Raw genomic sequence first — 11,945 nt, forward strand, 5'->3', positions numbered from 1 at the left:
CAGGGGTCCCCTCTCCCCTGCCTCTAGTACTTACCAGCTCAGAGTCGGCTGTAGCTCCCTGCTGCAGCCACCGGGGACTGCCCCAATCATCAACACTCTCCGAATCTTTGCCAAAGATTTGGAGATCATTGAATCAATTCAGACCTTTACATTTGGTCCCCTGATTTGATTTGGATTCAGAGATTTGGCCAGGGAATCGGGCCAAATCTCCTCCGAATCGAATCACCACCCAAAGCTTCGCACAGCCCTAGTAACCAGAAAATCACACTGCATATTCACGTCTAGTTTCTATCAAGTTTCTTCTCTTTCCACTTTCGATAGTGGAAAAGAAAGAAGAAAAGCCACATCTGTTTTCATCTTTCGGTTCCAGTTCTATGGGTCTTCCCACATTTCTTTCTGTAGGACTGGGATTTGAACGCACTTAGAGGTCTTTGAGGATTTAGAAATTACATTTGCCTCTCAAAGGTTTTCATCCTCACCGTATGCATTTATGAATCAGAACTTTAACAATATATATAACATTAAAATGCCTATTCCTATTTAGCAGGACAGCTTATAATGAGGAACCAAAAGGCAAATCATGATTCAGAGAGCTTATTAATTGTTACAAGTAGGGCTGGATTAATACTAAAATATGAGGCCTAATTAAAAACTGGTGCGATAGAAAGGACTTGGGATCTGGTTACTACAAGGCTGATCAAATGCCAGTACTTGCATTCTTGCGGCTTACTTTCTTCTAGTAGTTACAACAGAATCTAGCATTTGCAACAGCACTCGTTATCAGAAGAACTTCTCAAACAGGCAAGCATATGATTTACAAGCTGGCTTAGTGTTGATACGACCAGAATTTCAAAACATACCTGCCAATTTGAACGCAGAAGTCACCACGGATAGTGCCGGGCTTAGAATCTGCTGGATTTGTTTCCCCCAGCATCACTCTGCCAGTCTTAATGACATTAAGACCTTCCCATACCTTAAAGAAAAATCCAGTGAGATTTACAAAATCCAAATTGTAACTAACATGACAGCAGTCAGTAATGTGTTATTTAATATGCTATAAATTTAATACGCTAGGCCAACAACTTTATGAATAAGAACAGATCATCTCAACCATGTCGTTTTCTCTTTTGCAGTTTTCATTTTCAAAAACTCACCATAGCTACAACAGGTCCAGAGTGCATATATTCAACCAAACCAGCATAGAACGGCCGATCTTTCAGGTCAATGTAGTGTTCTTTGAGAAGGTCTTCTGATGCCTGAACAAAATGGATAAAAAAAAGACAAGCTTAGTGAAAGCATATTTAAATGCAAGAGATTAACAGAGCCCTCTTAATCCTCAAGCATGCAGCATTGTAAAAGTGTCACTTGACTGACATCAATTTAAAATGAAGATTTTGTATTTCAGTGTAGCGTTTAGTTTAGCAAGAGTGCTCTAACCATGTCTAATTTATTTGGAGAAACCTATTTTTGCCATAGATGTTAATAAATGTAGGATGCATCTGTAAGAATAGTACCTTCAGACTAAAATTAGGTTGCTCAGACTGTCTCATCCATTTAGATATAGCTGGGAATGACAAACTCTCAAAAAATAACCTGATACATCAGAATTTGATCATTTGACAACAGGCTTGTCCCTGGAATACACTATATATACAAAGAACAAATATACGAGGGACATTTACATGCAGTAATTTCAGGGCCACCAGTCTGAATCCTTTCTGTTCAAATCTCTTGATAATTTCTCCCACCAGTCCCCGCTGGACTCCATCAGGTTTGATAGCAATGAAAGTGCGCTCTGAAACGGAGGCCATTGTCCTACAATAGAGAAAAAAAGACTCCGTATTCTGTAAGCAGGACACAAATGCAGCCACAACAGAAGTCTACACAGCTACAATCTGGCACAGCCTAATTCAGCTTAATTTTAGCTCAGAATAATTCACCTATTCAAAACGATTCAACCATATGCTGCACTGACTAGAAAAGGCAGTTTAACCCAGGCACAGCTATAGGCAGAGAGAAAGGCAGCTAGGAGCTATTAAGAATGTGAAGATTTAAAATAAAAGAAGACTACAGATTCTGGCACAGGTGTACTCCAAGCTACATATTGCCACGTTGGTGCCTTCAGTTTAGGATACAACTCCCTGAAATATTTTTGCATGCATTTCTTTGATTTATAATTAACTGTCTACAGCAAACTGGTGTTCTGATGATGCACAGATTTCATAAGGTGCTATCTTTTCTTGGACCAACTCGGTAGTTGGGATAGAGTTTGGAAAAATGTCTTGCAGTTGAAAGCTTGTCACTCTATCCCAACTACAGAGTTGGCCCAATAAAAGGTAGCACCCTGAGAAATCCTCACCTCTCACATCATTTCTGCACCATTAGTGCTACAACATCTCTCTGACGCTACCTAAGGATGCACATCAGGCAGATGTGTGTGGAAGGAAGAATGAGTGTTACAACAGATCCCCCCAGGGATCGTGTCAGAGACACAGCCCCTGATCACTGCACGGCGGCCTACAAGGAGTCAGCTTGGTTCACAACACCGCTGACCTGTATGATACAAACGTAACATTGTCCTTGTTCCTTCCTATCTGATCGGTTTAGAAATAGAAAGCGTCACACACAGTCACTTGCAAGCTCCTTTGCTATTAAGGAAGGAGCGGCTGGAAGGGAATCGGCCTGATCATCCCGTTGCAAATCGGAACCGGCAGTGAAAAGCTGACAAAGACATGAACCCTCCTATGAATCCTGATCCCACGGCAGCTGCCCCATCCCCTTCTAGCCTTCCCAAATTCCCCATAGACCCCCACATTCCTCAGTAAGCTCCCACCTGCCTGGCTGCAGCCGCAGGGTCGGGGATGCTGGTGGTTATGACATCGCTGCCCAGCTGCCACCCAGTGCTAAGCCTGCTCCTGGCCACTCGCCCAGTGCCCCAGGTCACGCCAGGCCTGATCCAACCCACCCATGGGGAGGTCCTGTGCAGTCCAGGCTAGTTTCAGTCCAAGCTGGGCATCTTTCTAGGGGAGCATTTCCTGTGAGGGCTGTAGGTGCTGGGGGGAGCCTTCTGCCAACCCCCACCACAGCCCCTGCCTTGCGGAGGTGTGGTAGGGACACGAAGCATGGGCTGTTCAGTTACAAGATTCCTCTTTGACAGGCTGGTAAACTGAGGCACTGAGGGTCAGGGACTGGCCCTGGGTATCTGCGAGGAGGCCTTCCCCTGGCACAGGTCACTCAATATGCTTTGTGCCAAGGGCGTGCTGGAGGGTCTCAAGTCATTCCAGTAGCAGCAAACAACTAGCTCGCTAGACCCCTCCCTGCCCTGCCCCAGGTTTTGATCTGCCAAAATAAGCGATGTCCTGCCCTCCCACCCTGTCCTGCATCGCTCAAGAAAGGGAGAAGCAGCACTCATTCTAGAATTGCTTCTGCCACCCCTTCTTGCTCCTCCTGCCCCCTTCCCCTCCTCCCCCCGGGGATGCTACAATCATTTTACTAAGGACTAAGCCTTTCTACATAAGGGCCATGTTTCTTCTTAATCTTTGTGGAGCCCCTCAAAGGATTAACCTCATGTGTTCACTTACATGGGATTAAATAGTCTATGGTTGTGTAATTAGCCCGATGTTATTTAGGATTTGTCCCTTGTGCTTCACTCATGGCTGCACATAATATAAGCATAGTTAGCTGTTTAGTCTGAAGGGTAGATCTACACCTTTATGGACTAAATAAGATATATCTATATGTCTATATCGATATAGATATATCTATATAGCTATATAGATATATCTATATATATAGATATATATATAGAGAGAGAGAGAGAACACAAGCCTTTGTGAACCAAGTTCACTACATCAGATGCTGTGCAAGCAGGTGCAGAAAGCAGAGTACAAGGAGAGAGAAATTAGAATACAAAAGATGAAGAAGGGGAGGGGAGAGAGACATGCTAGGAAAGCAAAGCAAATACAAAGCAGGGCTGGGAGTAGACTGCTTGTCTGACAATCTAAATCTGGGGCAGGGGAGGGCTGGCTCTGGTGAGCTAGTTGTTTGCTGCTACTGAAGTGATTTGAGATCTTCCAGTACCCTTTGTGCAGAGCGTATTTAGCATATGTAACTAGGCCAGCCATCTTTAAAAAAAGGAAGTGTATCCAGAGACAGCAAATAAATAGAAAAAGTATCTTCAGAAGATCATTGTCATCAAGTCCTTATTGCCCATTCGTGCCAGTCCAAAGGTAGTCCCATTTTAAGGTATCCCAGGACTGCTAACTCTGAGAGCACAAAACTTACAAGTTGGGCCCTCAAAATCATACATATTGTGATGGCTTTTTATTATTTTTGCTTCTGTTTGCCCCGTGAAGTTGGAGTCTTTACATATGCTTGGGTCACATGTTAAGCTTTTCTCCCTGAACTTGTGGGTTAGATGCCTGTAAAAATAGCTATGGTTCTTTGTCAAGCTCTTACTGATGACGTTTTAACCAACCCGTCTCCTCACCAAGTGTAACAAGATTTGCAATAAGTAGGCCAAACAGTATGCGTTTTTTTACAAGCACGTGTCTGCTCCTCTACTATCTATTCTACTGTCACCAAAAAACAGTAGGTGACAACTGATATATTCTGAAAATTGCCTTACTTGAGCGTCTGCCTTCCCTTATTAGTGCATAAGCTTATTAAGTCAATGAATTTGTTTAAGATGCAAAAGAAGTTCATGACCCCTGTGTTGCTGGTGGTCTTGGTAAACCCTGAGTCATGAATTCAAAATAACGGAAGCCCAATGGACAGTTAAATATCTGACATGTCAGTTCCTGCAGTAGGACATAGAAATTTAACACCGAGAAGTGTATTCTCCTCCCCATAAACAGTCCAAGGCATTCTGTACTTCAGATGTGACGTTTGGGACCACATTTTCAACAGAGATCTCTGGGACTACACTTCCAACGTTTTGCGTGCATCCCTTGTTGCAGCTACTTTGGAAGCATGGGATATAGTTCTCTTTCTAGGATTCTCCAAGCATATATTACCAATTATTTCTCTGCCATTGCAGTGGCAGGGTATTGGCAGTGCCCTTGTATACTTTGCTTTTCATCTGTGGCATGTTGCAGCGTGTCCTCGGGGCTTCTGGATTTGTGCTTTATAGTTGCAGGATAATGTGAAGATACGGAATGATTTTTAGGAGTGTTGGGGAAAAGGCTGCCTGCAACCCCTCCAGTCCTCTGTTCCCGTAACGTTTCTTTTTAACCTGTTAACAACCCCTTGTTAAGCATTTTTGTGATTATACCAATATAGATGATGGTAATCTGCACAGTATTACTGTCAGCATTGCTAGCTCTCAGAAGGAAATAATTATGATGCCTCCGTACCATAGCAGGGAAGTTTGGTGCCCGGGGCAAGCCTGCAGTGGCAGCCTGCCTTCACCCTGCACACAGATCCGGGAGGCACAGGCCCCCCCGTGCTTGCCCGCAAATGAGCCGTTTGCAGCTCCATCCTGCACCCCGCCCCGGCTGGGCAGTGCCTGTTGGCGCCCCGTGGGCGCAGCGCCTGGGGCGACTGCCCCGCTCACCCCCTCCCTCTTGCTACGGCACAGTTCTCCTGAGCTTGTTGAAGGGAAGAAGAACGGTTCATTCAGCAGCAGTTCCCCTGTGGGAAGAAAATGAGGTTGAAAAACAGAGCCCTGTGGAATTAGACTGACTCTCAACAGCAAGGCACTTGGGTTGCGCTCTACAGTCTATAATAAAGAATTGTTTAGTGTACAGTGTCTCGGATCTCAGCATTGCCAAAATGAAACAGTAAGGCATACAATTTTATACCATCATGTTTACTTGTGACTTGTATATTTAGCTCTTGCTTCAGTTTGTCCTCTCTGTGCTCCATTTTATAATCTCTCTTCCCGATTGCATAATGTTTGCACTCTGGTCTCCGTCCTGATCTTTTCCCTGACTCTTTCCTATAACTGTTTATATTGTGGCTTTCTACCTTTACTTTTCTAACCCTCTAACTGGGTTATTTCCTGGTTCCTTTTTATTTTTCTGGTTGATGTCTTTGATCTTTCTTTCATTTGACCTTTAGCTCTATCTGATTACTTCTCTTACTTACTTTCTACTCTCCCTTTACTAATGTAAAGGACTCCACCCATGACTGGACCTTGGGTATAGACGGCTATACCCTGTACAGGAGGGATTGTGTAGATAAAAGGGGCGGGGTTGTAGCTCTCTACGTTAAGGAAAGCTACCTGTCCCTGCAAGCTGATGTTGGTGCGCAGGGTGGACGAGTGGAGGCCCTCTGGGTTAAAATCCGCGGGGAACACAGCACAGGGGACACAACGGTGGGAGTCTACTACAGACCTCCCACCCAAAGTCCTGAGCTTGACCAAGAGTTCGCCCGGGACCTGGCTGAGGCCGCATGCTCCAGGACCATGGTTGTCATGGGTGACTTCAATTACCCGGACTTCTCGAGGGAGGATCACTCAGCAAAATCCGAGCGGTCGCAAAGCTTCCTCTCGTGCATGAATGACCTCTACCTGACTCAAGAAGTTTATGGGCCAACGAGAGGCAAAGCGCTGCTCGACCTGGTACTGGCTACTGGGGGATGACCTAATCGGCGACCTAGTGATCGATGGGAAGCTGGGTGACAGCGACCACGAGCTGATCACCTTCACCATCCGCCATAAAGCTGGCAAGTCAGTCAGCAACACGGAAGTCCTTGATTTCAGGAAAGCCGACTTTGACAAGCTCAGGAGGCTTGTCGGTGAGGCCCTATGGGACCACGACCCCAGGGGGAGGGGAGCTCAGGAACAGTGGTTGCTCCTCAAGGGAGCGATCCTCAATGCACAAGCTAAGTCTTTTCCATCTCAGAGGAAAGGCAGCAAGAGGACACAGCAGCCCCCATGGCTCTCCAGGGACCTAGCAGACCTCCTGAGGCTAAAAAGAAAGGCCTACAAAGGATGGAGGATGGGATCCACCTCCAAGGAGGATTATTCTGCACTGGTCCGGACCTGCAGGGAGCAAACCAGGAAAGCCAAGGCTGCAACTGAACTCCAACTAGCTTCAAGCATCAAGGGCAATAAAAACTCCTTTTTCAGATATGTGGGGAGCAGGAGGAAAAGCAAGGGCAACATTGGACCCCTGCTGAACCAGATGGAACAACTGACAACTGACGCCCAGGAAAAAGCCAACCTATTAAATGGGTACTTTGCGTCAGTCTTTCATCAGTCCCATGGGACACCCATGCCCGCTATGGGCCAGGGAGGTCCAGGTGAGGGAGATCCCCTGCCCTCCATCAAAGCTGACCTCGTGAAGGAACATCTTGAGAAGCTGGACACCTTCAAGTCAGCCGGCCCTGACAATCTACAGCCCTAATGTCTATGAAATCTATGTCCCATAAGATTTTTCTTGTGTGCCTATATCCTCTAATTTTTCCACGGTACTAATTCATTCGCAGTGGAAACGCCAGGGAAACTCCCTCTCTGAGGTTTCTGCTCTTTGTTCCCAACATTTCAATAATTCCCTGCCAGGGAATTTATTTTTTTCCTCTCCTGTATACAAAATCCCAACTTTTAAGTACCTGTTTTGATAGTCATAACCAAGGGATAAGTGCATCCAGCTCCATAACCTGGCGAGTTTGTAAAATCAGACATGCACCAGTGGAGAATTTCTGCTTTAGGAGGACAGCTTAAATATGACAAGTCATTTTATTAAAAAAGGCCAGTCAGTTAAATTATAAATGGCTCCCGGGGATGCTATAGCCCATAAACTAAAATAGCTTCTACCTGCAGACAAGTGATACTCCGAAGGGTATGAAAGCATTTACTGCTTTCAAGAATGATCCAAAAAGCAGAATGTGGACTTGTGACACAATTACTATGGAGTAACTGATGCTGGATTTTCCTGTGTAGTAAGGAACAGACCCAGGTTCGTTTCTCTGAAGGGAGTGGCCAGTACTAGGTGCTATTAGAGCACCTGCCCACGAGGTGGTGAATGGAGTCAGTTTGCATTAAACAAACAGCTGCACCGGGGGAAATGATTGGGAAAACACTTATACTTTATACAGTTACTTATTTTCAGAGGGTAACTAAGAGGAGTGACTCCTGTACCTGTAAATTTACTCTGTAGTAATTTACTTTGTAGTAAGTGACTTGTTAGTCCACATCCTACATGATTTGCTGTCAGTGCCTGTCACTAGTTACTTATTGATCAATACAAATGAGATTCAGAGACATCAGCACCAGCAGGAAAGACATTTAAATGGCACATTTTGGTCTCTGATCTCCTTGGAGCAGCGACCTTCGCTCAAAACGTGTACAGAAAATAACTAGCATATTGTCGTTGTGCTTATAATCAATTGATCAATCAATCAAAATCAAACCAATCAATCATCATGTCTACACCATTAAGTTCTCTGGGGATGTTTTAAAACTATCTGCACACCATTTTTCTGTAGTTTTGAGGCATTACAGACATTTGGTTTGCAGCATCAAGTCTTTGGTCAGGGGCTTTTCTCCCCCATGTAAGTCCAAAAAAGTCATTGTTCCACACAGCTCAGTAATAAATGTTGATTCAAGTCTTGATTTTTAGCTTCTGAGTTGTTTTTAACTCAATCTCATCTTCGGCTATAGTGATGGGTTAGGATTCCTGTGCTCATCACAGAAAAGGCAGAATAGAGATGGAAATGATCTTTATTTTTTATTAAATTGGCAAACACTCAACAGTCATGTGAAAAAAACTGTCCTCCACAGATACCTCATCATCACAATGTTACTTTTATTTTCAGTCTGCCTCTTAACAGAATCAATATGTCTTTTCAAATAGGAAAGCCCTTACAAACCTTTAGCCAGTTATAATATGCCAGCAAGCTCTTAATGGGAAATGAACGGATAAAAGAAGGATTGGTGGGATGCTCAATAAATGTACAGAACCTACAGCTGTAGTGTGAAGATGTCTCTGCTATACAACAGTGAACGGCTGATTGAGTCCAGCGTGTTTGTAAACCACCTGAGGTTTTTCAAGACAGACCTAACCCAAAGCCATGAATGTGGACACCTGAAAAATACTTAGGACATTGCAGGTCTGGACCCTAAATTCGTGGCTCTGGTCCCAACTTTATAATGGTATGAGCTAAAACCCTATATATCTGTAACCCTAGGCAAGGGTAAAATTGCTGTCTGGTTCCAAACTTCATAGCTTAGTTTATATTTCTCTTTATAATTAGACTGTGAGAGCTGTGATGTATAGCTGCACCAGCTTTGCATGATGATGATTTGGTTACCATAACCACACCCTCTCATCTAGGGTGTATTTGATTTGAACTAAAATAATCTCCTCTGGGTAATGTCCCAGTTAAAATTTCATCCCAAGCTCATTTGAGGCCTAATTTCCTTCTGCAGTATTTTTTTTCAAATCTATTTACTTTTCAAACAAACTGTCATTTCTAGGGATAGAGAAGATTTTGTATTACTACCTGGCAAACTGTCATTTTATCAGGTATTAATTCCTAAGGGCATGAATTGTACTTTTTCCTTTATTGGACACCACCTAGCATCTCAGAGTAACAGGCAGGGTGCCTCCTACTCCTTAATTAGTTAACTAGGGGCACATCTACACGTGCGCATTTACTGCGCAGTATAGGTATGTGTCTACACGTGCACGCCTGTACTGCACAGTACATATGGTGACTTATACTGACTTGAATGTAAATTTGATACCTGCATCATGCAGGTATCAAATTTACCAGTAAATTGTAGATGCCTTACTGCGCAGTAACACTGTGCGTGTGGACTGACTTGGGACTAATTTTAGTCCCAAATCAGTCCACATACAGTGACTAAATGTGCCTCTAGTAGCTTACTGCGCAGTAAATTTAAGTCAGTGTAAATGCACCCGTAGACACGACCTAGGGTGATCATTTATAAAAATTCCTTAACGTCTTAGCAAGCAACAAGGCTATGCATCCCATAGCTGTGGCTGGAAACATCTTTTTCTGTTTCTAATGATCAGCTTCCTGGCCACAACCAATTCAAAGGTGCATATGACAAAATAGGAGCAGAATGACAGGCCAGTAGACAGGGTACGATGAGCACCTACACAAGTCCCCTTGCAACACATGCTTTCAGATTACAGTTTTTCTAAATGTGCCGATCCATGTACGGAAACATCATCAGACTGGAAATAATACAGTCAACAAACCATAGCCTATTAAAGCCTTCCCCCTAGCTTGTAGGTTCCCGGGGAATCCCTGGCTGGATTGGAGTCCTAGTGGACTACCACAGCAATATGAAAGAAAGCCACTCTGTTCTGTGTCTACTAACACAGCTGATGTCGAACAGATGGTCCTTAGAGAGCCCCCTCCTTTGATGGCTTTCAGCAAAGCACTGTGACCCAGTTTTGCTGTCTGCCGGTACAAATGTGTCTGGAACTTCTGCATTTGCATTATTTGGTGAAAATAACTGTCAGTAAAATCCTACTTAGAGAAACTCAAACTTATCAACCTTCTCACCTTAGAGCCATCTCAGTTTGCTTACAATTCCCTTGTGAAAAAGGAAATGCTTCTTCTGTATAAGGTTGCAAGGATGAAGTTTAAACCCCACCTCAGTCAGGAAGGTGCCTCTTCAAGACTGTCTGGATGATGGCGTAATGGAGCCACTTTGCCATCAGTGACATCCCTGCAAGGTTTAGTGAAGCCATGTAGAAGATCCATGAGAAGTGGGTGTCACCACGGGTTTGAACAGCTGTGCAATGAGTAAAACAGTCACTTGAAAGATGAGAGAAATCCTGGAAGTCAGCTCCTCGCAACAGTCCCTTGCCAAGGAAATAGCAAAGGCGGGGAAACATATGACAGCTGCAGGTGCTCTCTCCAGGGACAAAGACTAAAGAAAGACCATTTCTGGTATGTATTCAAGGGTGTGATCCAGTGGTTTAAATGAAAGTTTGCTGTATTAAAAACATGCCAAATTAGGCCTAAAATGGGATTACAACTGAAAATGTCATCTTGTTTTCTGCAGTTTGGACTAGTAAACAGGTCAGCTGCGTGCCCCTGTACTTCGTAATTCACTCTCAGGCTCCCTTTTTTTGGCTGGCCATACTTGTATGTGGTACCGGCTTAAGGAACATAACTCTTCTACATCTTTAAAACACTTGGCCAAACCCTTTTCAACCTTGCACCTCCTGTAGTTTCCCTCTCTGCAGTCGCACCAGCTCGGTGGATTTAAACGAACCATGCAGACACATTTTAAGTTCAGTAACTGCCTCTGGACAAGTCCAAACAAAGGAAAGCGTAATGTGAGCTTCTGCTGCTCTCCAGTGGAAAAATCACACAATTGCCGGTGGTAGAATTTCACTGCTCCACTCATTTTTGCCTTTTTAAAGCATGTTCTTCCCTAATCCCACTCTGGCAGGCAAGGTCCGTTGAGCAGCTGTGAGATCTTTTATTAGACCAACTGAGTAGTTGGAAAAAAGTTCTCAGCAAGCTTTCAGGCGTAGTCACCCACTCTTGCACACGATAACTGCGTCACAGAGACACAGGACTGGAAGGGACTTCCTGAGGTCATCTATCCAAACCCTCCCATACAAACCATCATCCATTCTAACCTCTGCATAAGAGGACCGTCAACCCTGACGGCACACACCTAACCCCCTAACCTGCCATCACAGCAGCCAGCGTCCTGCTTCTATGAAATGTTGTCCCTATATGCTCAGGAGATCCCGGGACTGGGCCATTCCCATCCCTCAGTTACACCCCAGGAAGAAGTCGGGCTTTTTGTGCTCAGAGGCCGGCCAAGTCCCACGGGCGCAGCACTGGTCTGGGAGCCGTGAGCCCTCAAATCTAGTCCCAGGTCTGCCGGTGACTTCATCCCAAACAAGTCCCTGCGCCTCCAATGAATTCTCCAGGCGGGGGGCGGGGCCCGCAGGGCTCGGTTGCGTCACAATCGCCCGGGCTGTCTCAGAATTCCACGACGTCAC

At 44.7% G+C, this 11,945-nt stretch overlaps 1 protein-coding gene across 1 annotated transcript in view; it reads right to left on the reverse strand.

Moving 5' to 3' along the window:
* Positions 1 to 11,634, reverse strand: part of LOC109297543 (nucleoside diphosphate kinase A-like) — a 17,822-nt gene extending 6,188 nt beyond the window's left edge. The window contains exons 1-5 of the mRNA XM_019517364.1: positions 10,574 to 11,634; positions 8,418 to 8,621; positions 1,683 to 1,815; positions 1,155 to 1,256; positions 861 to 973 (exon numbers count right to left, since the gene is read on the reverse strand). Of these exons, the coding sequence (XP_019372909.1) occupies positions 861 to 973; positions 1,155 to 1,256; positions 1,683 to 1,811 (344 nt within the window). The 5' untranslated portion in view covers positions 1,812 to 1,815; positions 8,418 to 8,621; positions 10,574 to 11,634. The remainder of the gene's footprint in view (positions 1 to 860; positions 974 to 1,154; positions 1,257 to 1,682; positions 1,816 to 8,417; positions 8,622 to 10,573) is intronic.
* Between the last annotated feature and the right edge of the window lie 311 nt (positions 11,635 to 11,945).

The sequence above is a fragment of the Gavialis gangeticus genome, unplaced genomic scaffold, assembly GCF_001723915.1.
Source record: "Gavialis gangeticus isolate Ggan-Ray unplaced genomic scaffold, GavGan_comp1, whole genome shotgun sequence".
In the NCBI taxonomy this organism is placed as follows: domain Eukaryota; kingdom Metazoa; phylum Chordata; order Crocodylia; family Gavialidae; genus Gavialis; species Gavialis gangeticus.